This window comes from Salmo salar, chromosome 10, assembly GCF_965601325.2.
Source record: "Salmo salar chromosome 10, fSalSal1, whole genome shotgun sequence".
In the NCBI taxonomy this organism is placed as follows: Eukaryota; Metazoa; Chordata; class Actinopteri; order Salmoniformes; family Salmonidae; genus Salmo; species Salmo salar.
In genome coordinates, this window is record NC_138300.1 from 122095798 (window position 1) to 122122500 (window position 26703).

Sequence of the window (26703 nt, forward strand, 5' to 3'; positions counted from 1 at the left end):
ACGTGTGCAGATTCTCAGGCCAAAGTCCCCTGGGAAGTCCAACGATATGACGGCTGGTATAACAATTTAGCCTATCACAGTCGAGGTGCTGTTGGTAAGTTTTTAATCACAAAATCTTAACCACTAACTTACAATATTAAATATTTGAAATATTAATATTTAAAGATATACGATGCGTTTATATGCAGGTTCCCGCCTGGTCCGCCTCCTGCCGGCGCGCTACTCTGACGGGGTTCTCCAGCCTCTCCAAGAGCCACAGCTCCCCAACCCGCGCAGGGTCAGCGATGTGACGGCCAGTGGCCCCTCGGGCCTGCCCTCTGCACACAACCAGACTGTACTCTCTGTGTTCTTCGGTAAATCGACACCTGGGAACATCATCCGTAATGTTTATGATTCATTCCCGACTCATTCAGGAGATATTGTTTCGGGTCTACTTTGTGAAATTAAATGTCTGGAGGTTGTCATAGTAACAAAATGAGTGACCAGTTAAACACCTGGCAACTTCGTCAAAAAGGATTGGAAAGTTTTTTTGTTGTTGAATAGATTGACAATAGCAGCGACCCAAACTCAAGTCCCTGTATTTATCCTCCGTCTGTCCAGGGTACCACGTAGCATTTGAGATCCAGGACTCTCGTCCTCCAGGCTGTCCTCCAGAATTCATGCACATCCGTGTCCCAGAGGGAGACCCAGTCTTTGACCCCAACCGTACCGGCCGGGTCCTACTGCCATTCCAGAGGGGGCCCTGGGAAAAACACTCCAGCCAGAGCCCCAATAACCCCCGCACACAGGTAATAACCCCCGCACACAGGTAATAACCCCCCGCACACAGGTAATAACCCCCGCACACAGGTAATAACCCCTTGCACACAGGTAATAACCCCCGCACACAGGTAATAACCCCCGCACACAGGTAATAACCCCCGCACACAGGTAATAACCCCTTTCACACAGGTAATAACCCCCGCACACAGGTAATAACCCCCCGCACACAGGTAATAACCCTCGCACACAGGTAATAACCCCTTTCACACGGGTAATACCCCTTGCACACTAGTAATAACCCCACACACAGGTAATAACCCTCTCACACAGGTTACCCTTGCACACAGGCAATAATCCTTGCACACAGGTAATAACTCTTGCACACAGGTAATAACTCTCAGATACAGGTAATAACCCTTGCACACATGAAATAACCCTCGCACACAGGTAATAATCCCCGCACACAGGTAATAACCTTTGCACACAGGTAATAACCCCCGCACACAGGTAATAACCCCCCCCCCGCACACAGGTAATTAGACTGCCCGTCAGATAAACCCATAGCCTATATTCTTTATAAGACTGCCCATCAGATAAACCCATAGCCTATATTCTTTATAAGACTGCCCGTCAGATAAACCCATAGCCTATATTCTTTATAAGACTGCCCGTCAGATAAACCCATAGCCTATATTCTTTATAAGACTGCCCATCAGATAAACCCATAGCCTAAATTCTTTATAAGACTGCCCATCAGATAAACCCATAGCCTATATTCTTTATAAGACTGCCCATCAGATAAACCCATAGCCTATATTCTTTATAAGACTGCCCGTCAGATAAACCCATAGCCTATATTCTTTATAAGACTGCCCGTCAGATAAACCCATAGCCTATATTCTTTATAAGACTGCCCGTCAGATAAACCCATAGCCTATATTCTTTATAAGACTGCCCGTCAGATAAACCCATAGGCTAGAAGCCCACAGCTCACTGTCCCAAGTGTTTCACCCCAAATAAAAAACTGTATTATGTTCTATCTGTAGATGTGCTATGTCATGTCATGTCATGTTATGTCATGTTATGTTATTTCATGTTATGTTATGTCATGTCCTGTTATGTCATGTTGTGTCAGGTCATGTCATGTTATGTCATGTTATATCAGGTCATGTCATGTCATGTTATGTCATGTCATGTTACATCAGGTCATGTTATGTTATGTCATGTTATGTCTGGTCATGTCATCTTATGTCATGTCATGTCATGTTATGTTACATTTCACTGAACCTATCTGGGGTATGTGACAATAAAACATTATTTTCTGTCTTAAAAAAAAGGCGATGTTACGTTATGTCATGTCACGTTATGTCATGTCACGTTATGTCATGCTATGTACTGTAGGTGAACCTGGTGACAGCGTGGCTGGACGGCAGCTCTATCTACGGCCCGTCTAGTTCCTGGTCTGACGCCCTGAGGAGTTTCTCTGGAGGTCTCCTAGCCTCGGGGGAGCAGTCGGACATGCCCAAACGGAGGGGAGGCAGCAACCTCATGTGGAGTGCTGCTGATCCCTCCACTGGTCAGTATGGACCTGAGGGACTCTACGGTGAGAGATGCTGCTTGTTGTTGTCTTCTTCTTCTTCTTCGTTTTCTTCTTCTTCTCTGGTGACAACAGCGATACTCCTGCATCACTGTCTGTCTCACATAAAACCACACCTTTGACAACAAAATCAGCTATACAAAAGATTGGAATTTATAAAGCTGTGCATTATTCTCTGAGGATTTAGTGGTGAATGACAATGGACTTAGAAAATAAAGCTTGATAATGCCAACCTGATCTGGCTAGACACCTCACTAACGCCCGAAGAATGAAAACAAGGAAGCACCAAAAATATCTGCATGTATTTTGTAATGGATATAAAGATATCAGCAACAGGATATTAGACATCAGCACCTTTAGAGAATATTTCAAATTTTAATATTTTTATTTTAACTAGGTCAAGTCAGTTAAGAACAAATTCTTATTTTACAATGACGGCCTACCGGGGAACAGTGGGGTTAACTGCCTTGTTCAGGTGCTGAACGACAGATTTTTTACTTTGTCAGCTCTGGGATTTGAGCCAGCAACCTTTCGGTTACTAGTCCAACACTCTAACCACTAAACAGGATATAAACTTCCTGCTCCTCACGAGCTGGGTGTGACGCCACGTCACTCCTACATCGGCACCTTTAAGAGATATAAAGATTTAATCTGAAGCTAAGTAATATAAAGATTTAATCAGCACATTTAAGAGATATAACGATATCGTCGGCACCTGTAAAGAAATAGTGAAAATACTTTCGTTTCAGGACAGTTATCACTGCCTATTAACACTAATACCAGGATAAGGGTCACTTCCATTTCCCTTCAGTCAATTGACAGATTTTTTATATTTATTTATTTATTTATTTTATTTCAGCTTTTATTTAACCAGGTAGACTAGTTGAGAACAAGTTCTCATTTATAACTACGACCTGGCCAAGATAAAGCAAAGCAATGCGACACAATCAACATCACAGAGTTACACATGGAATAAAACAAACATACATATATTGACATAATACAATAGAAAACGTCTATATACAATGTGAGCAAATGAGGTGAGATAAGGGAGGTAAAGGCAATAAAATAGGCCATAGTGGCGAAATAATTACAATATAGCAATTAAACACTGGAGTGATAGATGTGCAGAAGACGAGTGTGCAAGTAGAGATACTGGGGATTAGCCGTTGCTATACAGTCGATATAGTGCAGTCCCACAGCCAAACATGCAGTCAGTGAACCCTTCACTTTCTTTGTTCTTCTACCCTCCAGAGTTGGGTAACGGCTGGGGCAACGAGAATGTGTTCACCATGGCCGAGGGAATCCTGTGGTTTCGCTACCACAATTACATCGCCTCCCAGCTGCGTGAGAAACAGCCGTCGTGGTCAGACGAAGACCTGTTTCAAAGCGCCAGGAAAACCGTGGTCGCCACGTTCCAGGTATCAGGAAAAGTCTGCTGTAATCCAACCAACACATTGTGGTCAATTTTTTACTGTAATACAGCATGTCACATGACCAGAAAAGAGAGTCGTTAGTTACATCAGTGCCAGGTGGTTGTGGGTTTCTGGATGAAATGGGATTACCTGAGAGTTAGGTGTCTGCGTCACACCCCCCACCTCGGGTAACCAGCAACTACCAAGGTTATTATCCTCTGTTTTGACAAGCAATGAAAGTTGTATGCAACACTGGTAGTCTATTCACACAGAGAAGTAACTCAAGAGTTTAATAGACTTGATTTAGGTTTTGTTATTTTACAGAATATTGCATTCTATGAATGGCTGCCTGGATTCCTGGGGGAAAAGACAATGTCTCCATACCTTGGTAAGTAAGAAAGAGAGAGGGAGGGAGAGAGAGAGAGAGAGGGGGGGACGGAGAGAGGGAGAGAGAGAGAGAGAGGGGGGCAGAGAGAAGAAGAGAGAGAGGGGGGGAACAGAGAGGAAGAGAGAGAGAGAGGGGGGAAACAGAGAGAGGGAGAGAGAGGGGGGCAGATAGAAGAAGAGAGAGAGGGGGGAACAGAGAGGAAGAGAGAGGGGGGCAGAGAGAGAGAGGCGGGAAACAGAGAGGAAGAGAGAGGGGGGGGGAAACATAAAGAGGGAGAGAGAGAGAGGGGGGAAACAGAGAGAGGGAGAGAGAGGGGGGCAGAGAGAAGAAGAGAGAGAGGGGGGGAACAGAGAGGAAGAGAGAGAGAGGGGGGAAACAGAGAGAGGGAGAGAGAGAGGGGGGCAGAGAGAAGAAGAGAGAGAGGGGGGAAACAGAGAGAGGGAGAGAGAGAGAGGGGCAGAGAGAAGAAGAGAGAGGGTGGGGAACAGAGAGGAAGAGAGAGAGAGGGGGAACAGAGAGAGGGAGAGAGAGGGGGCAATAGAGAAGAAGAGAGAGAGGGGGGAACAGAGAGGAAGAGAGAGAGAGGGGGGAAACAGAGAGAGGGAGAGAGAGAGGGGGAACAGAGAGACGGAGAGAGGGGGGCAGAGAGAGAGAGGCGGGAAACAGAGAGGAAGAGAGAGAGGGGGAACAGAGAGACGGAGAGAGGGGGGCAGAGAGAGAGAGGCGGGAAACAGAGAGGAAGAGAGAGAGGGGGAACAGAGAGACGGAGAGAGGGGGGCAGAGAGAGAGAGGCGGGAAACAGAGAGGAAGAGAGAGAGGGGGGAAACATAAAGAGGGAGAGAGAGAGGGGGCAGACAGAGGGAGAGAGAGAGAGGGGGGACAGAGAGCGGGAGAGCGAGTGGGGCAGAGAGAGAGAGAGAGGGGGGAACAGAGAGAGGGAGAGAGAGAGGGTGGGGGACAGAGAGCGGGAGAGCGAGTGGGGCAGAGAGAGAGAGAGAGGGGGGAACAGAGAGAGGAGAGAGAGAGAGGGGGACAGAGATAGTGTGTGGGAACAGAGAGAGGGAGAGAGAGAGTGTGTGGGAACAGAGAGAGGGAGGGGACAGAGAGGGAGAGAGAGAGGGGGGACAGAGAGAGGGAGAGAGAGAGGGGGGACAGAGAGAGGGAGAGAGAGAGAGGAGGGGAATGCATGATGAGAGGGGAGGGAAGAGGAACGACTGAAGCAAGGTCATGCGCTGGTAATCAGTGGTTAGGTGAGTTGTTCTCTGCGTCATCAGACAAACACACACAGCCTGGTTCTCCACACACACACACACACACACACACACACACACACACACACACACACACACACACACACACACACACACACACACACACACACACACACACACACACACACACACACACACACACACACACACACACACACACACACGGCCAGGTGCTCCACAGTCAGCCAGAATAATAAGGTCAGAGGTCAGTGACAGTCACATTATGTTCCTTTGTTTTCTCTTCATAAATCATATGGAGGTTAGAGGTGTTCCTTTACCTGTGTTATTTCACAATGTTACACGGTACTTCCTTTACCTGTGGGCATACCTTACCTAGGACATATGTTCTGTACGTCCTCTCTTCTCTTCTATAGTAGGTTTACAGGTTTACAGGTATACGCTGGTGTCATCGTCTGCCTTGTCTCCTGCAGGCTACCAGAAGTTTGTGGATCCAGGGATCTCGCCTGAGTTTCAGGCAGCTGCCATACGTTTTGCCTCTACGATGGCCCCTCCTGGTGTCTTCATGAGGTACTGTGGCCTAGCTTCCGCCGGCTGGAGAATACGCTCCTCCTCCGACGACGACAGATTCAGAATCCACTAGCCCGGTAGAACCAGCCTGCTTTCACCTTTCAGTTTAACTTCAGATATCAGGGAAACAGAAAGGTGAACTATCAGGTGATCATGCTGGTTTACACCAGGCTAGAAAACACTTTGGGGCGGCAGGTAGCCTAGTGGTTAGAGTGGAGGGGTGGCAGGTAGCCTAGTGGTTAGAGTGGAGGGGCGGCAGGTAGCCTAGTGGTTAGAGTGGAGGGGCGGCAGGTAGCCTAGTGGTTAGAGTGGAGGGGAGGCAGGTAGCCTAGTGGTTAGAGTGGAGGGGCGGCAGGTAGCCTAGTGGTTAGAGTGGAGGGGAGGCAGGTAGCCTAGTGGTTAGAGTGGAGGGACGGCAGGTAGCCTAGTGGTTAGAGTGGAGGGGCGGCAGGTAGCCTAGTGGTTAGAGTGGAGGGGCGGCAGGTAACCTAGTGGTTAGAGTGGAGGGGCGGCAGGTAGCCTAGTGGTTAGAGTGGAGGGGCGGCAGGTAACCTAGTGGTTAGAGTGGAGGGGCGGCAGGTAGCCTAGTGGTTAGAGTGGAGGGGAGGCAGGTAGCCTAGTGGTTAGAGTGGAGGGGGGGCAGGTAACCTAGTGGTTAGAGTGGAGGGGCGGCAGGTAGCCTAGTGGTTAGAGTGGAGGGGTGGCAGGTAGCCTAGTGGTTAGAGTGGAGGGGTGGCGGGTAGCCTAGTGGTTAGAGTGGAGGGGAGGCAGGTAGCCTAGTGGTTAGAGTGGAGGGGCGGCAGGTAGCCTAGTGGTTAGAGTGGAGGGGAGGCAGGTAGTCTAGTGGTTAGAGTGGAGGGGCGGCAGGTAGCCTAGTGGTTAGAGTGGAGGGGCGGCAGGTAGCCTAGTGGTTAGAGTGGAGGGGCGGCAGGTAGCCTAGTGGTTAGAGTGGAGGGGCGGCAGGTAGCCTAGTGGTTAGAGTGGAGGGGTGGCAGGTAGCCTAGTGGTTAGAGTGGAGGGGAGGCAGGTAGCCTAGTGGTTAGAGTGGAGGGGCGGCAGGTAGCCTAGTGGTTAGAGTGGAGGGGAGGCAGGTAGCCTAGTGGTTAGAGTGGAGGGGAGGCAGGTAGCCTAGTGGTTAGAGTGGAGGGGAGGCAGGTAGCCTAGTGGTTAGAGTGGAGGGGAGGCAGGTAGCCTAGTGGTTAGAGTGGAGGGGAGGCAGGTAGCCTAGTGGTTAGAGTGGAGGGGAGGCAGGTAGCCTAGTGGTTAGAGTGGAGGGGAGGCAGGTAGCCTAGTGGTTAGAGTGGAGGGGCGGCAGGTAGCCTAGTGGTTAGAGTGGAGGGGAGGCAGGTAGCCTAGTGGTTAGAGTAGAGGGACGGCAGGTAGCCTAGTGGTTAGAGTGGAGGGGCGGCAGGTATCCTAGTGGTTAGAGTGGAGGGGAGGCAGGTAGCCTAGTGGTTAGAGTGGAGGGGAGGCAGGTAGCCTAGTGGTTAGAGTGGAGGGGAGGCAGGTAGCCTAGTGGTTAGAGTGCAGGGGGGGCAGGTAGCCTAGTGGTTAGAGTGGATGGGAGGCAGGTAGCCTAGTGGTTAGAGTGGAGGGGCGGCAGGTAGCCTAGTGGTTAGAGTGGAGGGGCGGCAGGTAGCCTAGTGGTTAGAGTGGAGGGGCGGCAGGTAGCCTAGTGGTTAGAGTGGAGGGGCGACAGGTAGCCTAGTGGTTAGAGTGTTGGACCAGTAACTGAAAGGTTGCTAGAATGAATCCCCGAGCTGACAAGGTAAAATTCTGTCGTTTTGCCCCTGAACAAGGCAGTTAACCCACTGTTCCCCGGTAGGCCGTCATTGTAAATAAGAATTTGTTCTTAATTGACTTGCCTAGTTAAATAAAAGTTAAATAAAACACTTCAGATTTCTTCAGGCTACTCCAATAGGGGCTCCTGAGTGGTGCAGTGGTCTAAGGCACAATCTCAGAGGCTGTCACTACAGACCCTGGTTCGAGTCCAGGCTGTATCATAACCGGCCATGATTGGGAGTCCCATAGGGCGGCACACAATTGGCCCAGTGTCGCCCCGGGGGTAGGCTGTCCTTGTGAATAAGAATTTGTTTCTTAACTGACTTACCTAGTTAAAATAAATAAATAAATTCAATATTGCTAAAATGTTCTCTTGGGTTTATGGTGTTGTTTTGTTCTAAGAAACATGGCGTCTTAATGCCGCGTTTGAGTCAACATTCGTATTTTAATAACAGCTGCTTGAATGTCATCGTGACTTTTTCCAAACATTCTCTTGTCTACAGAAACAAAACTTGCCACTTTCAGAAGGTTGTCAACATCGATGGGAGTACGGCACCGGCCATACGCATGTGTAACAGCTTTTGGAACCGTCAGGTAAAACCAAAAGATACAAATATGTAAGAAACACACATCTCTGTCAATTTGTTTATTTGTTTTATATTGTAGCCTGGTCCCAGATATGTGTTAGTTGTCTGTCCAACTCATACGGTCATTCTGAATTTGATACATCACTGATCTGGGACCAGTCGGTATCTACTGCCTACTTTGTATGTAGTCTATATGTGCCTGTGATGAGACAGCTGTCTGTTGTTAGAACCCCAACCTGAAGTCAGGACAGGATATAGACCATCTGATTATGGGCATGGCCTCCCAGATCGCAGAGAGAGAGGACAACATCATCGTGGAAGACTTAAGAGGTTACGATTACTTTCATCTTTAAATGGTCTTTTTAATGTCTCGTTCTGGCTGGTGGGTTTACACCGTCAGAAGTGGAGAGGAGTTGTCTCTGCCTTTATGAGTCGGTACAGTATCTGTGAAGAGGACATGGGAAGTTTCAGTTGTCATAGCTACAGCTGTTATATTTGAGCAAATCAAATCCAAAATTGTTATTTGTCACATGCGCCGAATACAACAGGTGTGTAGACCTTACAGTGAAATGCTGAATACAACAGGTGTAGTAGACCTCACAGTGAAATGCTGAATACAACAGGTGTAGTAGACCTCACAGTGAAATGCTGAATACAACAGGTGTAGGTAGACCTCACAGTGAAATGCTGAATACAACAGGTGTAGTAGACCTCACAGTGAAATGCTGAATACAACAGGTGTAGTAGACCTCACAGTGAAATGCTGAATACAACAGGTGTAGTAGACCTCACAGTGAAATGCTGAATACAACAGGTGTAGTAGACCTCACAGTGAAATGCTGAATACAACAGGTGTAGTAGACCTCACAGTGAAATGCTGAATACAACAGGTGTAGTAGACCTCACAGTGAAATGCTGAATACAACAGGTGTAGTAGACCTCACAGTGAAATGCTTACTTACAAAGCCCTTTAACCAACAATGCATTTTTAACAAAAAATAAAAAATAAAAGTAACAAATATTGATGCATATTGGTGGGCCTTCTTCCCACTAGATTATATGTACGGTCCAATGAGGTTCTCGCGGTCGGACCTGGTGGCTCTGACGGTGCAGAGAGGCCGGGACTTTGGCCTGCCCAGCTACAACCAGGTCAGAGAGGGGCTGGGCCTGGCCCCTGTAGAGAGATGGGGAGATATAAATCCACAGCTCAACACTACCAACCCACAGGTATGTTCAGGACTTATTATGCAAATGCTCATGAATGTTTTCTGTATGGGTTATTAATGCGTTACGTAGTCCATACAGTATGCGCTGTTGTTTAGCGGGAGGTTTTATTTGCCAATGATGGTGGTAGTGTATGTGGTTGGTTAACCTACTCATGAGACAGAGGGGCTCAGACCACTGGTCTGAGATCAGCCAGAGCCACAGGGATCAGCCAGAGCCATAGGGATCAGCCAGAGCCACAGGGAGGGGATTAAACCGCTGGTCTGAGATCAGCCAGAGCCACAGGGATCAGCCAGAGCCATAGGGATCAGCCAGAGCCACAGGGAGGGGATTAAACCGCTGGTCTGAGATCAGCCAGAGCCACAGGGATCAGCCAGAGCCATAAGGATCAGCCAGAGCCACAGGGAGGGGATTAAACTGCTGGTCTGAGATCAGCCAGAGCCACAGGGATCAGCCAGAGCCATAGGGATCAGCCAGATTCACAGGGAGAAGATTAAACCGCTGGTCTGAGATCAGCCAGAGCCACAGGGATCAGCCAGAGCCACAGGGATCAGCCAGAGCCACAGGGAGGGGATTAAACCGCTGGTCTGAGATCAGCCAGAGCCACAGGGATCAGCCAGAGCCACAGGGATCAGCCAGAGCCACAGGGATCAGCCAGAGCCACAGGGAGGGGATTAAACCGCTGGTCTGAGATCAGCCAGAGCCACAGGGATCAGCCAGAGCCATAGGGATCAGCCAGAGCCACAGGGATCAGCCAGAGCCACAGGGAGGGGATTAAACCGCTGGTCTGAGATCAGCCAGAGCCACAGGGATCAGCCAGAGCCATAGGGATCAGCCAGAGCCATAGTGAGGGGATCAAACTAACTACATGGACAGAATCAGGATCAAGGGGCAAAAAAACAGAACCAGATAAACTTCTCCTATTGCTGTGATGCAGTGAATAACCTACCCTCTCTATTCTGTCTCTACCTTACTGGATCTATAGCTGTTCAGGGACCTAGCAGACCTGTACCATGGGGACATCTCTAAACTGGAGCTGTTTCCTGGAGGTCTCCTAGAGTGTGTGGACGGTCCTGGTCAGGTCTTTTCCTCTATCATACTGGACCAGTTCAACCGCATCAGGAATGGCGACCGCTTCTGGTTCGAGAACACACAGAACGGGTAGGAACAACGTCAAATATAAACCTCATAACCTTATATATATATATAGATAACTGTATGAAACTGTTACCGTTAGTCGAACCTCGATTTTCCGACTTTCTCACGTTCGCTCAAAAGCTTGGATGGATACCTGTGAGAACGTAAGCTACGAATGAAATAACCAATAGCCTGGTGTCGAACTAGACTTTGACCTGAGGAAACACAAGACTAATGTCTGTTAAGATCAGCTTTGAACTGAGGAAACACAAGACTAACATCTGTTAAGATCAGCTTTGAACTGAGGAAACACAAGACTAACATCTGTTAAGATCAGCTTTGAACTGAGGAAACACAAGACTAACATCTGTTAAGATCAGCTTTGAACTGAGGAAACACAAGACTAACATCTGTTAAGAACTGAGGAAACACAAGACTAACATCTGTTAAGAACTGAGGAAACACAATACTAACATCTGGATCAGCTTTGAACTGAGGAAACACAAGACTAACATCTGTTAAGAACTGAGGAAACACAAGACTAACATCTGTTAAGAACTGAGGAAACACAAGACTAACATCTGTTAAGAACTGAGGAAACACAAGACTAACATCTGGATCAGCTTTGAACTGAGGAAACACAAGACTAACATCTGTTAAGAACTGAGGAAACACAAGACTAACATCTGTTAAGATCAGCTTTGATTCACTGTTTTGGGTGACATTATCATAACATTTCCAGTCGATCTGACGACTCCTTGTGGTTGTTCCTCAAGTCTGTTCACAGCTGAGGAGCTGCAGACCATTCGGAACACAACCTTCCATGACGTCATTACAGCAGTCAGCAGTGCGGAGGCTGAGGACATACAGAGAAGAGTCTTCTTCTGGAAGGATGGTAAAGATCATATCCTCTCCGTATTTATATATTTCTGTGGTATTTCCAATACAAATAAGCAATCTACCGTAGTATTCCCTGTAGCTTCAAAATGTTAACTGTAGTCGCTGCCGGTACAGTAACAAATCTCCCTGTGTCCCTGTCTGTCTGTCTGTCTGTCTGTCTGTCTGTCTGTCTGTCTGTCTGTCTGTCTGTCTGTCTGTCTGTCTGTCTGTCTGTCTGTCTGTCTGTCTGTCTGTCTGTCTGTCTGTCTGTCTGTCTGTCTGTCTGTCTGTCTGTCTGTCTGTCTGTCTGTCTGTCTGTCTGTCTGCCTGCCTGCCTGCCTGCCTGCGTGTCTATCTGTCTGTCTGCATGTCTTTCTGTCTGTCCCAGGTGACCCTTGTCCCCAGCCCTCTCAGGTCACGACCTCTGAGCTCCACCCCTGCACCAATGCCACCAAGCTCAACTACTTTGACGCCGGGAGTAAAGCCGGCTTCGGCATCCTAGTCATCTGCCTGTTCCTCTTTCCCGTTGGTCAGTATCCGATGTTAACCAATCAGTATCCACATGCACATTTTACATGAGGTTATTTTGACAGTCTTATCCAGAGTGACTTACGATCAGTTCATTTAATTAAAGTAGGTAAAACAACCAAATATCACATTTTTGACAGGGGAAAACAATTGCAAGTAAAACCTTTTAAAACAGCAGATTCTGATACAGAATCTCTTTGACCATAGCCGTGGTGAACTCTCCTGAGTGCTTCTCTGTTGACGACATTGCTCCCCTCCCAGTGAGCCTACTTAGAGAGACATAACATGTTATAAGCCTTATTATAAGTGTTAATGATTCTCTGTTGACGACATTGCTCCCCTCCCAGTGAGCTTCCTCATGGCCCTTGTGGTGGCCTACTTCAGAAAATCCAAGTTTAAGAAGTTCCAGAAGGCAGGAGCTAACAACACAACAAAGGAACCCGCTGCTGGAATCACAGGTGTGTGCTGCGTATCAGGTGATCACAGGTGATCGTGTTTGTGTGACACAGTGTGATGTGTCAGGTTAGGTACTGTGTATCAGGTTAGGTACTGTTTATCAGGTTAGGTACTGTTTATCAGGTTAGGTGCTGTGTATCAGGTTAGGTACTGTGTGTCAGGTTAGGTACTGTGTGTCAGGTTAGGTACTGTGTATCAGGTTAGGTACTGTTTATCAGGTTAGGTACTGTTTATCAGGTTAGGTACTGTTTATCAGGTTAGGTGCTGTGTATCAGGTTAGGTACTGTGTGTCAGGTTAGGTACTGTGTATCAGGTTAGGTACTGTGTATCAGGTTAGGTACTGTGTATCAGGTTAGGTACTGTGTGTCAGGTTAGGTACTGTGTATCAGGTTAGGTACTGTTTATCAGGTTAGGTACTGTTTATCAGGTTAGGTGCTGTGTATCAGGTTAGGTACTGTGTGTCAGGTTAGGTACTGTGTGTCAGGTTAGGTACTGTTTATCAGGTTAGGTACTGTGTATCAGGTTAGGTACTGTGTATCAGGTTAGGTACTGTGTATCTGGTTAGGTACTGTGTGTCAGGTTAGGTACTGTGTATCAGGTTAGGTACTGTTTATCAGGTTAGGTACTGTTTATCAGGTTAGGTGCTGTGTATCAGGTTAGGTACTATGTGTCAGGTTAGGTACTGTGTGTCAGGTTAGGTACTGTGTATCAGGTTAGGTACTGTGTATCAGGTTAGGTACTGTGTGTCAGGTTAGGTACTGTGTATCAGGTTAGGTACTGTTTATCAGGTTAGGTACTGTTTATCAGGTTAGGTGCTGTGTATCAGGTTAGGTACTGTGTGTCAGGTTAGGTACTGTGTGTCAGGTTAGGTACTGTGTATCAGGTTAGGTACTGTGTGTCAGGTTAGGTACTGTGTATCAGGTTAGGTACTGTTTATCAGGTTAGGTACTGTTTATCAGGTTAGGTGCTGTGTATCAGGTTAGGTACTGTGTGTCAGGTTAGGTACTGTGTGTCAGGTTAGGTACTGTGTATCAGGTTAGGTACTGTTTATCAGGTTAGGTACTGTTTATCAGGTTAGGTACTGTTTATCAGGTTAGGTGCTGTGTATCAGGTTAGGTACTGTGTGTCAGGTTAGGTACTGTGTATCAGGTTAGGTACTGTGTATCAGGTTAGGTACTGTGTATCAGGTTAGGTACTGTGTGTCAGGTTAGGTACTGTGTATCAGGTTAGGTACTGTTTATCAGGTTAGGTACTGTTTATCAGGTTAGGTGCTGTGTATCAGGTTAGGTACTGTGTGTCAGGTTAGGTACTGTGTGTCAGGTTAGGTACTGTTTATCAGGTTAGGTACTGTGTATCAGGTTAGGTACTGTGTATCAGGTTAGGTACTGTGTATCAGGTTAGGTACTGTGTGTCAGGTTAGGTACTGTGTATCAGGTTAGGTACTGTTTATCAGGTTAGGTACTGTTTATCAGGTTAGGTGCTGTGTATCAGGTTAGGTACTGTGTGTCAGGTTAGGTACTGTGTGTCAGGTTAGGTACTGTGTATCAGGTTAGGTACTGTGTATCAGGTTAGGTACTGTGTGTCAGGTTAGGTACTGTGTATCAGGTTAGGTACTGTTTATCAGGTTAGGTACTGTTTATCAGGTTAGGTGCTGTGTATCAGGTTAGGTACTGTGTGTCAGGTTAGGTACTGTGTGTCAGGTTAGGTACTGTGTATCAGGTTAGGTACTGTGTATCAGGTTAGGTACTGTTTATCAGGTTAGGTACTGTGTATCAGGTTAGGTACTGTGTGTCAGGTTAGGTGCTGTGTGTCAGGTTAGGTACTGTGTATCAGGTTAGGTACTGTGTATCAGGTTAGGTACTGTGTATCAGGTTAGGTACTGTGTGTCAGGTTAGGTGCTGTGTATCAGGTTAGGTACTGTGTGTCAGGTTAGGTGCTGTGTGTCAGGTTAGGTACTGTGTATCAGGTTAGGTACTGTGTGTCAGGTTAGGTACTGTGTATGAGGTTAGGTACTGTGTGTCAGGTTAGGTGCTGTGTATCAGGTTAGGTGCTGTTTATCAGGTTAGGTACTGTGTATCAGGTTAGGTGCTGTGTATCAGGTTAGGTACTGTGTATCAGGTTAGGTGCTGTTTATCAGGTTAGGTACTGTGTGTCAGGTTAGGTACTGTGTGATGTATCAGATTAGGTCTCTCCTCTCGATCTCTCCTGTGGTCCGTTTCTCTTCTCCATCTCTCCTCTCCATCTCTCCTCTCTGTCTCTCTCTCTCTCCTCTCCATCTCTCTCTCTCCTCTCCATCTCTCCTTTCTGTCTCCCCTCTTTGTCTCCACTCTCCACCTCCCCTCTCCGTCTCTCCTCTCCATCTCTCCTTTCTGTCTCTCCTCTCCGTCTCTCCTTTTCCATCTCTCTCCTTTTCCATCTCTCTCCTCTCCATCTCTCCTCTCCGTCTCTCCTTTCCATCTCCCCTCTCCGTCTCTCCTCTCCATCTCTCTGTCTCTCCGTTCTGTCTCTCCTCTCATTCTCTCCTCTCCATCTCTCCTGTGATTCGTCTCTCCTCTCCTCTGTCCAGCCTGTGAGTGGCAGGGCCCTAAGAAGCCCCTACGTCCAGTCAATCTGTTGGTGGATGATAAGAGGAGACTGCAGGTGTTTGACCAGTCTGGACCCGCTCAACGGTCACTCAGCCTTGGTTCCCAGACCCACCTGGACGTCCTGCTGTCCAGTGACTATTACCGCAGGGCTCTGCTGATGAAAGTACCTAAAGAGTATGACCTGGTGAGTGATTAACAGGGGAGGGACAAATAAGAAAGAGAGAGAGAGAGAGAGAGAGAGGGTGGAAGAGAGAGAGAGAGAGAGAGAGGGTGGAAGGAGAGAGAGAGAGGGGGTGGAAGGAGAGAGAGAGAGAGGGGGTGGAAGGAGAGAGAGAGAGAGGGGGTGGAAGGGGAGAGAGAGAGGGAGAGAGGGAGGGAGAGAGACAGGGATAGAGAGAGGGGGAGGGAGAGGGATAGAGAGAGGGGGAGGGAGAGGGATAGAGAGAGGGGGAGGGATAGAGAGAGGGGGAGGGATAGAGAGAGGGGGAGGGAGAGAGGGAGGGATAGAGAGAGGGGGAGGGAGAGGGATAGAGAGAGAGGGGGAGAGGGGGAGGGAGCGAGAGAGAGAGAGAGATAGAGAGAGGGGGAGGGAGAGAGAGAGAGGGGGGGAGAGGGGGAGGGAGAGAGAGAGAGAGGGGGGGAGAGGGGGAGGGAGAGAGAGAGAGAGAGAGGGAGAGGGGGAGGGAGAGGGAGAGAGGGAGGGATAGAGAGAGGGGGAGGGAGAGAGAGAGAGAGAGAGAGAGAGAGAGAGAGATGGAGGGAGAGAGGGAGAGGGAGAGAGAGAGAGAGAGATGGAGATGGAGGGAGAGAGGGAGAGGGAGAGAGAGAGAGAGAGAGAGATGGAGGGAGAGAGGGAGAGGGAGAGAGAGAGAGAGAGAGAGATGGAGGGAGAGAGGGAGAGGGAGAGAGAGAGAGAGAGGGAGAGAGAGAGATGGAGGGAGAGAGAGAGCGAGGGAGGGAGAGAGTGTGTATGTGTTTAAACTCTGTTTGTTGTGGTCTGTCCCCAGGTGCTGTACTTTGAGGACGAGGGCCAGCGTGAAGAGTTTGTCCGGTACCTTCGCTCTGAGGTGACAGCCGGTGGACAGGAGCTGGCGGTGAGGGACATGACAGAGAAGGAGATACTGAGAGAGGCAGTGACCAGAGACCAGAGGACTCAGATAGTTGAGACCTTCATCAGGAGTGCCTTTGCCAAGGTACTGGAATATATGGGGATTTAGGAGACGCTTTACTGTAATATGGTGATTTAGGAGACGCTTTACTGTAATATGGTCATTTAGGAGGCGCTTTACTGTAATATGGTGATTTAGGAGGCGTTTTACTGTAATATGGTGATTTAGGAGACGCTTTACTGTAATATGGTGATTTAGGAGGCGCTTTACTGTAATATGGTGATTTAGGAGATGCTTTACTGTAATATGGTGATTTAGGAGGCGCTTTACTGTAATATGGTGATTTAGGAGGCGCTTTTATCCAATGCCACTTACAGAACTGTCAACAACCCTGGTGCACAGTACGGACAGACACAGACACATACCTTCTGTACCCATAGCATTGTTAACGCCATTCTCTAACCCACTGAGCCATTCAATTGTGACCACCATTAACAATCCCAATGACACCACGCTGAACGGGACAACCCAGTTAAAACAGATCTCCGTTCCCCACCCTTATAGGTCCTGGAGATAGAGAAGGCTGGTGCCAGAGACCTGAGCGGTGCGTCCTGTAGGAAGACCCGGGAAGCCCTGCAGACTGAGCTGACAGGAACTGAGTTTGCCGACGCTCTGGGACTCAAACCGGACTCGCTCTTTGTCGACTCCATGTTCACGCTGGCCGACAAGGACGGAAACGGATACCTCTCCTTCCAGGAGTTCCTCGACGTCATCGTCATTTTCATGAAAGGTAAAGGATATGGAAGCATATTCACAGCATTTGAATATGAATTAATACACGAATACATGAATATGTGAATACAAGAATACATTAATTTGATGAATACATGAATATGTGAATACATGAATACATTAATACGTGAATACGTGAATACATGGATATGTGACTACATGATGACATTAATTCGTGAATACATTAATATGTGACTACATGAATATGTGAATACATGACTATGTGAATACATTAATACGTGAATACATGAATACGTGAATACATGACTATGTAAATACATTAATACGTGAATACATGAATACGTGAATATGTGAATACATGACTATTATGAATACATTACTACGTGAATACATGAATACGTATTTGAATTTCTATTTGACGTAGGTTCACCAGAGGAAAAGTCCAAACTGATGTTCTCAATGCACGATGTTGACGGAGATGGTTTCTTATCAAAAGAGGACTTTTCCAGACTACTTCGGTAAGCACTGTGGTCATTTCTTCATCACTGCAGCCTATTGGCTCATCCTTTTAAAAAAGCCTGGCTTGACGGGACATTACACACTCAGCAATGGTCCTCCGTAGTAGATGTACAGTATGTCAACATTTCAGGCTGTTTGTTTTGTAGATCCAGCTGTGCACACAATCCAACATGAAAAGATAAGCACCGTACAGCGCGACCCTAACTCTGTCCGTCTTGTGGTCTGTCCTGCAGGTCGTTCATAGAGATCTCCAGCAGCCTTCTGTCTAAGGGCCAGGCCGAGGAGGCTATCCAAGCCATGCTACAGGCCGCGGGATTCAACGACAAGGAACAGATCACCTGGGAGGACTTCCACTTCTTGCTCCGGGACCACGAGAAGGAGCTGAAATTTGCCCAGCTCAACATTAAAGGTGACTATACAGTAAAATAGTATATGCCAAATAGCAGAGGCTTTGATACAGGGAGATTTAGAGGACAGAGTGTGCATCCATTCATCTATACGTGTGATTCTTGTGGGAATTGAACCCACAATCTTGGCATTGCTAGATAACACTCTTACCAACTGAGCAGTACAGGACCAAAGGCCTCCTCTGTCCTTGTCTCAGCACTTACCCATACGCCTCTGTATATCTAGGGATGGAAAAGGAGGGAGGAAACAGACTGAGTCGACACCAACGTGTGTCTTTCATCACCCCAGAGACGAACAGGTAAGATAATAACACCAGGGAGGAACAGGTAAGATAATAACAGGGAGGAACAGGTAAGATAATAACAGGGAGGAACAGGTAAGATAATAACAGGGAGGAACAGGTAAGATAACACCAGGGAGGAACAGGTAAGATAACACCAGGGAGGTATTACAGGTAAGATAATAACACCAGGGAGGAACAGGTAAGATAACACCAGGGAGGAACAGGTAACATAATAACAGGGAGGAACAGGTAAGATAATAACAGGGAGGAACAGGTAAGATAACACCAGGGAGGTATTACAGGTAAGATAATAACACCAGGGAGGAACAGGTAAGATAACACCAGGGAGGAACAGGTAAGATAATAACAGGGAGGAACAGGTAAGATAACACCAGGGAGGAACAGGTAAGATAACACCAGGGAGGTATTACAGGTAAGATAATAACACCAGGGAGGAACAGGTAAGATAACACCAGGGAGGAACAGGTAACATAATAACAGGGAGGAACAGGTAAGATAATAACAGGGAGGAACAGGTAAGATAACACCAGGGAGGAACAGGTAAGATAATAACACCAGGGAGGAACAGGTAAGATAACACCAGGGAGGAACAGGTAAGATAATAACAGGGAGGAACAGGTAAGATAATAACAGGGAGGAACAGGTAAGATAACACCAGGGAGGTATTACAGGTAAGATAATAACACCAGGGAGGAACAGGTAAGATAATAACAGGGAGGAACATAGTGATGTCATACTTCTTGGTACATGTGTTCCTAGTTACACCCTATTCCCTACCATAGTAATTGATTATTTTATTTAACCTTTTTTGTATTTTTATTTTATTTAACCTTTATTTAACTAGGAAAGTCATTATGATGATGTCATCTATCATCTATATTATCTACTGTATGCAACCCCCCCGTGACGTGATTACGTATGCTGATTACGTATGCTAATTACGTATGCTGATAACGTATGCTGATAACGTATGCTAATTAGTATGCTACTTAGTATGCTGATTACGTATGCTAATTACGTATGCTGATTACGTATGCTAATTACGTATGCTGTTTACGTATGCTGGACACTGTGTGCCATGGTATGCTGAGGTTTGTTACAAACTCGTAACCTTTTTATGAGAGTGGGCTGGCCTTCCTTAGCTCTTCGGAGATTAAATCAATGTTTTTTTTTTTTTTTTTACTGGAATACCTACATTTACAGTAGACTTAATGACAATTATCTCCTTCGCTCACGTGACTGTATCTTCTTGATGGTGCCAAAGGGCCGTACCGAGCTGGGTAAAAAAATAAGCCTTCCGGGACTCTGCCCCCTCACTACTTGGAACGAGCTACAAAAGTACATGAAACTACAAGAGCTCGTCTCCTTCAATGATTTTAAAGCTAGGGTTAAAAAAAAATATGGTGGAAAATGTTACAAGACCATGGTGCTTGCCTACGGAGCTGTGAGGGGAACGGCACCTCCATACCTTCAGGCTCTGATCAGTCCACTGCACCCAAACAAGGGCACTGCGTTCATCCACCTCTGGCCTGCTCGCCTCCCTACCTCTGAGGAAGCACAGTTCCCGCTCAGCCCAGTCAAAACTGTTCGCTGCTCTGGCACCCCAATGGTGGAACAAGCTCCCTCACGACGCCAGGACAGTGGAGTCAATCACCACCTTCCGGAGACACCTGAAACCCCACCTCTTTAAGGAATACCTGGGATAGGATATAGTAATCCTTCTAACCCCCCCCCCCCCCCCCCCCCCAAAAAAAAAAGATATAGATGTACTATTGTAAAGTGGTTGTTCCACTGGATATCATAAGGTGAATGCACCAATTTGTAAGTTGCTCTGGATAAGAGCGTCTGCTAAATGTCTGCTAAATGACGTAAATGTAAATGTAAATGATTCAGGGAGGCTAGTTGAAACACTACTCCCAAAACCAACGTGCCCGTTTCAATATGTAAACCGGTGGCTGCTTTAAACCGTAGGGTTTTATATTGTAAATATCTGACACTTTTGTCTGCTCCTGTTTTGTCCAGGTCTTTCTTATAAAATATATTGAGACTAAAACTGGTCCAAATAAAAGGTCATAAAAGGTATACTCCAGGGAAGTGCGAGTGATAGCAGTAATTTTGGGGGTTTACCATGGTTACCACAGGTTGTGCAAGAGACTTTTTGGTTGGTTTTGTGGATGACTGTATGTCTGGTGTTTAGAGTTGTCCGCCCAGTGATGCAACCTGCCTCTATTTACCTCCATTAGCAGATAACACACCACTTGAGTTTTGAGCTCTTCAAATATAGGGATTATGAGGGTTTTTACCATGTAGTAGAGTACTTAGTATTTACTGTGTGGGGGGTGGGGGAATATTCTCTCTATTTAGAGAAGAAAAACAACAAGCATTGTAGATTAATTTACCTCAGTTGATCTACAAACACAAACTATACAATTAGGCCACTACACATTAAAACCTGAATCAGGTTTTTCTTGAGAAAGACGTCTTCTGACTTCCGTGTAAAATTAAGATTTTAAAAAAAGATTTGCAACAGTGTTGTGATAAAGGCGCTTGCTCTGAAACATGTTAAGCAATAAATTCCATTGAAGTGAATTATGCTGCCGCCCTGAACCTGCTTTAATAGTGTCAGTTTAATAAATTATATTCTGACAATAAAGTTGATCTGAATCCTAATATTAATCTCAGTCTAACTACCTCTCTACCCACCTCCCAGATCGGGCCTCCAGAGTCCTAAGGTCTACGTGAAGCCTAAGAAGGATCACTCCAACAGGAACGCCGTCCAGCAGAAGATCCAGCACTTCAAACGTTTCATAGAGAACTACCGTCGCCATATTGTCTGTTTCACCATCGTCTACGGCATCACAGCTGGAGTGGCTCTGGAGAGATGTTACTGTGAGTTGTGTTGTGTTTTTGTCTTCCTCTCTTCTCTTGTTCTCTCTCTCTGTTTTCCTGTTTTGGTAGTTAGCTGGTACTTCGTGAACAACTACTAGGTGTAAAAAGGGCTTTATAAAATACATTTGATTGATTTAATTTGACATAGCCTGGCTGGTCAAATTATAAATAAAAAAACGAGAAATGTAAGTGTTATTTGTCCTTTTTGAGCCACTGTAGCAACAACATAGCCAGAAACACTTCCTCAAAATAGTCTGTATAAATGTAAGATTTTTCCTTATTTTTATTTATTTTTTGCCCGAAGAGGTCTTAGTCGCGCAATTTAACATCGAACTAGGATGTTTTGGCGAAGTATTTCTCAAGTGAAGAAATATGCATGAAAAATATAATGATCTCATTGCTTGACAACAAACACTTCATTTTCCTACTCTTATTAGGAGGAGTACTGTTTACCAATCATCGGCTAAGGGGTGTAGGCTACCGAACTTCGACTTGCCCCCCCCCCCCCCCCCCCCCCCCCCCCAAAAAGTACATTTGTATGAGCGAACACCAAAACGAACATAAACGTCACAAAATGTTGTCATAATATACAGTATGCGTGAAATGTTTTCAACTGGGAAACATACAGTAAGTTTAAGGCAGTCACAAGAGACTGTTTTGTTGACAAAACTGATTCACTTAAAGCTGCAATGTGTACGTTTTTTTTTTTTTTCTGGGGCGACCTGACCAAAATTCACATAGAAATTTGAGTTATAGATCTGTCATTCTCACATAAAGCAAGTCTAAGAAGTTAGATCTGTTTCTATGCTCTCTATTTCTATGCTTCCCATTCACAATTTATTTTTTTTTTTTTTCATCTTTTAATTGCGGTTTTGTACACCAGCTTCAAACAGCTGAAAATACAAAAATGGTACAAATGATTCTCTACAGTATACTGGCTTGTTTTTGTCACATAAACTGAAATGAGGTAAACTATTTTAATTTTAACAACCAGGAAATGGAGAAGTGTTTTTAGCATAGTGCATCTTTAATTGGATATTCATAATTTAATTGAATAATTTAATTGATTATTTAATTGAATATTCATAATTTAATTGTAATTCAGACTCCATTGCCCTACCAAGGCATCTGATAAATAAAGGGTGTGCTTGAACCTGTCTGTCTGCTTGTCTGGGGCTGGTTTCCCAGGCACAGATTAAACCTAGTCCTGGACTAAAAAACATACACAATGGAGAATGTCTTTTTGAAAGTGATTTTTAATTAAGAACAAGGCATAATCTACATTTGGGAAACCAGCCCATAGAAAAAAGGAAAAAAAAGCCACTGGACTAACAGGAAAACAAACCTCTTGCTGTGTTGTTAGTCTATGGTTTGCAGGCGGACTCTTCAGGCGTGCCGGAGACGTCGGCGGTGGGTATAGTGGTGTCGCGTGGTTCGGCGGCGGCCATCTCCTTCCTGTACCCCTACATGCTGCTGACGGTGTGTCGTAACCTCATCACCCTGGGACGAGAGACCTTCCTCAACAGATATATCCCCTTCGACGCCGCTATAGACTTCCATCGCTTCATGGCCATGTCCGCCATCTTACTCACAGGTCAGACTGACCTTAACCCTAACTCCTATCTCCTAACCCTTCATGACCATGTCCGCCATCTTACTCACAGTTCAGAGGTCACAGGTCAGACTGACCTTAACCCTAACTCCTATCTCCTAACCCTTCATGACCATGTCCGCCATCTTACTCACAGTTCAGACTGACCTTAACCCTAACTCCTATCTCCTAACCCTTCATGGCCATGTCCGCCATCTTACTCACAGTTCAGACTGACCTTAACCCTAACTCCTATCTCCTAACCCTTCATGGCCATGTCCGCCATCTTACTCACAGTTCAGAGGTCACAAGTCAGACTGACCTTAACCCTAACTCCTATCTCCTAACCCTTCATGGCCATGTCCGCCATCTTACTCACAGTTCAGACTGACCTTAACCCTAACTCCTATCTCCTAACCCTTCATGACCATGTCCGCCATCTTACTCACAGTTCAGAGGTCACAAGTCAGACTGACCTTAACCCTAACTCCTATCTCCTAACCCTTCATGACCATGTCCGCCATCTTACTCACAGTTCAGAGGTCACAGGTCAGACTGACCTTAACCCTAACTCCTAACTCCTATCTCCTAACCCTTCATGACCATGTCCGCCATCTTACTCACAGTTCAGAGGTCACAAGTCAGACTGACCTTAACCCTAACTCCTATCTCCTAACCCTTCATGGCCATGTCCGCCATCTTACTCACGGGTCAAAAGAAGTGCACTATGCCATTTCAGATGCATCTTCACTCTTCTCAGAGTATGATAACACTACATACTGGTACTCACTGTAATAGAGATTTCACACTACATACTGGTACTCACTGTAATAGAGATTTCACACTACATACTGGTACTCACTGTAATAGAGATTTCACACTACATACTGGTACTCACTGTAATAGAGATTTCACACTACATACTGGTACTCACTGTAATAGAGATTTCACACTACATACTGGTACTCACTGTAATAGAGATTTCACACTACATACTGGTACTCACTGTAATAGAGATTTCACACTACATACTGGTACTCACTGTAATAGAGATTTCACACTACATACTGGTACTCACTGTAATAGAGATTTCACACTACATACTGGTACTACATTTATCAATACTAGTTCTACAGATGTTTACAGGTCATGTTGTGTTGTGTGTTCCTGCCAACCCCTTTTCCTCCCTGCCTCCTCTCCCCTACAGTCACCCACTGCCTGGGTCATGTGGTGAACATCTATGTGTTCTCAGTCAGTGACCTCAGCATCCTGGCGTGTCTGTTCCCCAGGGTCCTAGCCAACAATGGGTAATGGCATCAGCGTTATTCCACAGTACAATACTCCCGGTAGCTGTCTATGTTCATCTAGAGATATATCGCCTTTATAGGTCTTCTCTTGTATCTGATTTACTATGTGTTGACCGTTTACTCTGTGTTGACCGTTTACTATGTGTTGACTGTTTACTATGTGTTGACCGTTTACTGTGTTGACCGTTTACTATGTGTTGACCGTTTACTGTGTTGACTCTCTACTATGTGTTGACTCTCTACTATGTGTTGACTGTTTACTATGTGTTGACCGTTTACTCTGTGTTGACTGTTTAGTATGTGTTGAGCGTTTACTATGTGTTGACCGTTTACTATGTGTTGACCGTTTACTATGTGTTGACCGTTTACTATGTGTTGACTCTCTACTATGTGTTGACCGTTTACTATGTGTTGACTCTCTACTATGTGTTGACCGTTTACTATGTGTTGACTGTTTACTATGTGTTGACCGTTTACTATGTGTTGACTCTCTACTATGTGTTGACCGTTTACTATGTGTTGACTGACTACTATGTGTTGACCGTTTACTATGTGTTGACTGTTTACTATGTGTTGGCTGTTTACTATGTGTTGACTCTCTACTATGTGTTGACTGTTTACTATGTGTTGAGCGTTTACTCTGTGTTGACTGTTTAGTATGTGTTGACTCTACTATGTGTTGACTGTTTACAATGTGTTGACTATTTACTATGTGTTGACCGTTTACTATGTGTTGCCCGTTTACTATGTGTTGACCGTTTACTATGTGTTGACCGTTTACTATGTGTTGACCATTTACTATGTGTTGACCGTTTACTATGTGTTGACCATTTGCAGGTCTGAGATGCCGATGAGATGGTCGTGGTGGTTCTTTCAGACAGTTCCAGGTAGGACAGAATACAAACCGCTCCCAACGGTCAAGACTGTATGACATTATTATTATGTCATTTCAACCGGTTTCGCTCACTGGGGGACTGAAAAAGAAAGAGAGCTATGTGACAAGATGACTTGTAGTTTTTCATGTTCATTTGTCTATAATTTTTGTAATGACTTGGCGCTGCCTATCTTGGCCAGGACGCTCTTGAAAAAAGAGATTTTAAATCTCAATGAGCCCTTCCTAGTTAAATAAAGGTTAAATATATTTATATATTTTTTAAACTGTAATTTGTGAAGATCACAGCAGCTCAGTAATTTCTCGTTGTCTCTCTCTAACACTACTCCAGGAATGACGGGCATCTTGCTTCTGTTCATCTTTGCGTTTATGTACGTCTTCGCCTCACACTACTTCCGACGAATCAGCTTCCAGGGATTCTGGCTCACACACTACCTCTATGTGGTTATCTACATCCTGGTGAGTACACTACCGAACAAAAATTATAAACGCAACATGTAAAGTGTTGGTCCAATGTTTCATGAGCTGAAATAAAAGATCCCAGAAATGTTTCCATACGCACAAAAAGCTTATTTCTCTAAAATGTTGTGAACAAATTTGTTTACATCCCTGTTAGTGAGCATTTCTCCTTTGCCAAGATAATCCATTCACCTGACAGGTGTGGCATATCAAGTAGCTGATTAAACAGCATGATCCTTACACAGGTGCACCTTGTGCTGGGGACAATAAAAAGCCACTCTAAAATGTTGTGTCACACAACACAATGCCACAGATCTCTCACGTTTTGAGGGGGCGTGAAATTGGCATGCTGACTGCAGGAATGTCCACCAGAGCTGTTGGCCGAGAATTTCTTTACCATAAGCCACCTCCAACATCAATTTAGAGAATTTGGCAGTACGTCCAACCAGCCTCACAACCGCAGACCAGATGTAACCACGCCAGCCCAGGACCTCCACATCTGGCTTCTTCACCTGAGGGATCATCTGAGACCAGCCACCTCGGACAGCTGATGAAACTATGGGTTTCGCACAACCAAAGAATTTCTGCACAAACTGTCAGAAACCGTCTCAGGGAAGCTCATCTGCGTGCTCGTCGTCCTCACCAGGGTCTTGACCTTGACTGCAGTTTGGCATCGTGCCCGACTTCAGTGGGCAAATGCACACCTTTGATGGCCACTGGCACGCTGGAGAAGTGTGCTCTTCACGGATGAATCCCGGTTTCACTCATATCGGGCATATGGCAGTATCTCAACGTTGTGAAGAGAGTCGACCATGTTGGCGGTGGGGTTATGGTATGGGGCAAGCATACACTACGGACAACGAACACCATTGCATTTTACCTATGAATACACAGAGATAACGTGACGAGATCCTGAGGCCCATTGTCGTGCCATTCATCCTCCGCTGCCATCACCTCATGTTTTAGCATGATAATACACGGCCCCATGTCGCAAGGATCTGTACACAATTCCTGGAAGGTGAAAATGTCCCAGTCCTTCCATGGCCCGCATACTCACCAGATCTTTGAGGTCTAATTTATTTATTTCAATTGACTGATTTCCTTAAATGAACCGTAACTCGGTAAAATCTTTGAAATTGTTGCATGTTGCGTTTATATTTTTGGGTTCAGTGTATTTCCTATAACTCTGTGACAAAATACGGTGTCCATATTAGGACAACTTTAGACTCAACAGGACTTCTTTCAGCCAAATTCTGCTGAGACTGAGCATCAAGGTTACCAGTGTATCATCAATCGTTGTTATGTTGAACAATGTGAACATATAACTTAAGGA

General features: G+C 45.8%; 1 protein-coding gene across 1 annotated transcript in view; it reads left to right on the plus strand.

The window, feature by feature from the left end:
- Positions 1–26703, plus strand: part of duox (dual oxidase) — a 31695-nt gene that overhangs the window by 253 nt on the left and 4739 nt on the right. The window contains exons 2-26 of the mRNA XM_082956640.1: positions 11–94; positions 189–353; positions 601–788; positions 2164–2365; positions 3614–3780; positions 4099–4162; positions 5865–5961; positions 8247–8337; positions 8558–8660; positions 9385–9557; positions 10540–10715; positions 11468–11586; positions 11959–12099; positions 12446–12556; positions 15121–15323; positions 16147–16332; positions 16813–17038; positions 17426–17519; positions 17754–17929; positions 18154–18226; positions 20928–21121; positions 22485–22715; positions 23920–24019; positions 24857–24906; positions 25243–25370. Coding sequence (XP_082812766.1) covers positions 11–94; positions 189–353; positions 601–788; positions 2164–2365; positions 3614–3780; positions 4099–4162; positions 5865–5961; positions 8247–8337; positions 8558–8660; positions 9385–9557; positions 10540–10715; positions 11468–11586; positions 11959–12099; positions 12446–12556; positions 15121–15323; positions 16147–16332; positions 16813–17038; positions 17426–17519; positions 17754–17929; positions 18154–18226; positions 20928–21121; positions 22485–22715; positions 23920–24019; positions 24857–24906; positions 25243–25370 — 3542 coding nt within the window. The remainder of the gene's footprint in view (positions 1–10; positions 95–188; positions 354–600; positions 789–2163; positions 2366–3613; positions 3781–4098; positions 4163–5864; positions 5962–8246; positions 8338–8557; positions 8661–9384; positions 9558–10539; positions 10716–11467; positions 11587–11958; positions 12100–12445; positions 12557–15120; positions 15324–16146; positions 16333–16812; positions 17039–17425; positions 17520–17753; positions 17930–18153; positions 18227–20927; positions 21122–22484; positions 22716–23919; positions 24020–24856; positions 24907–25242; positions 25371–26703) is intronic.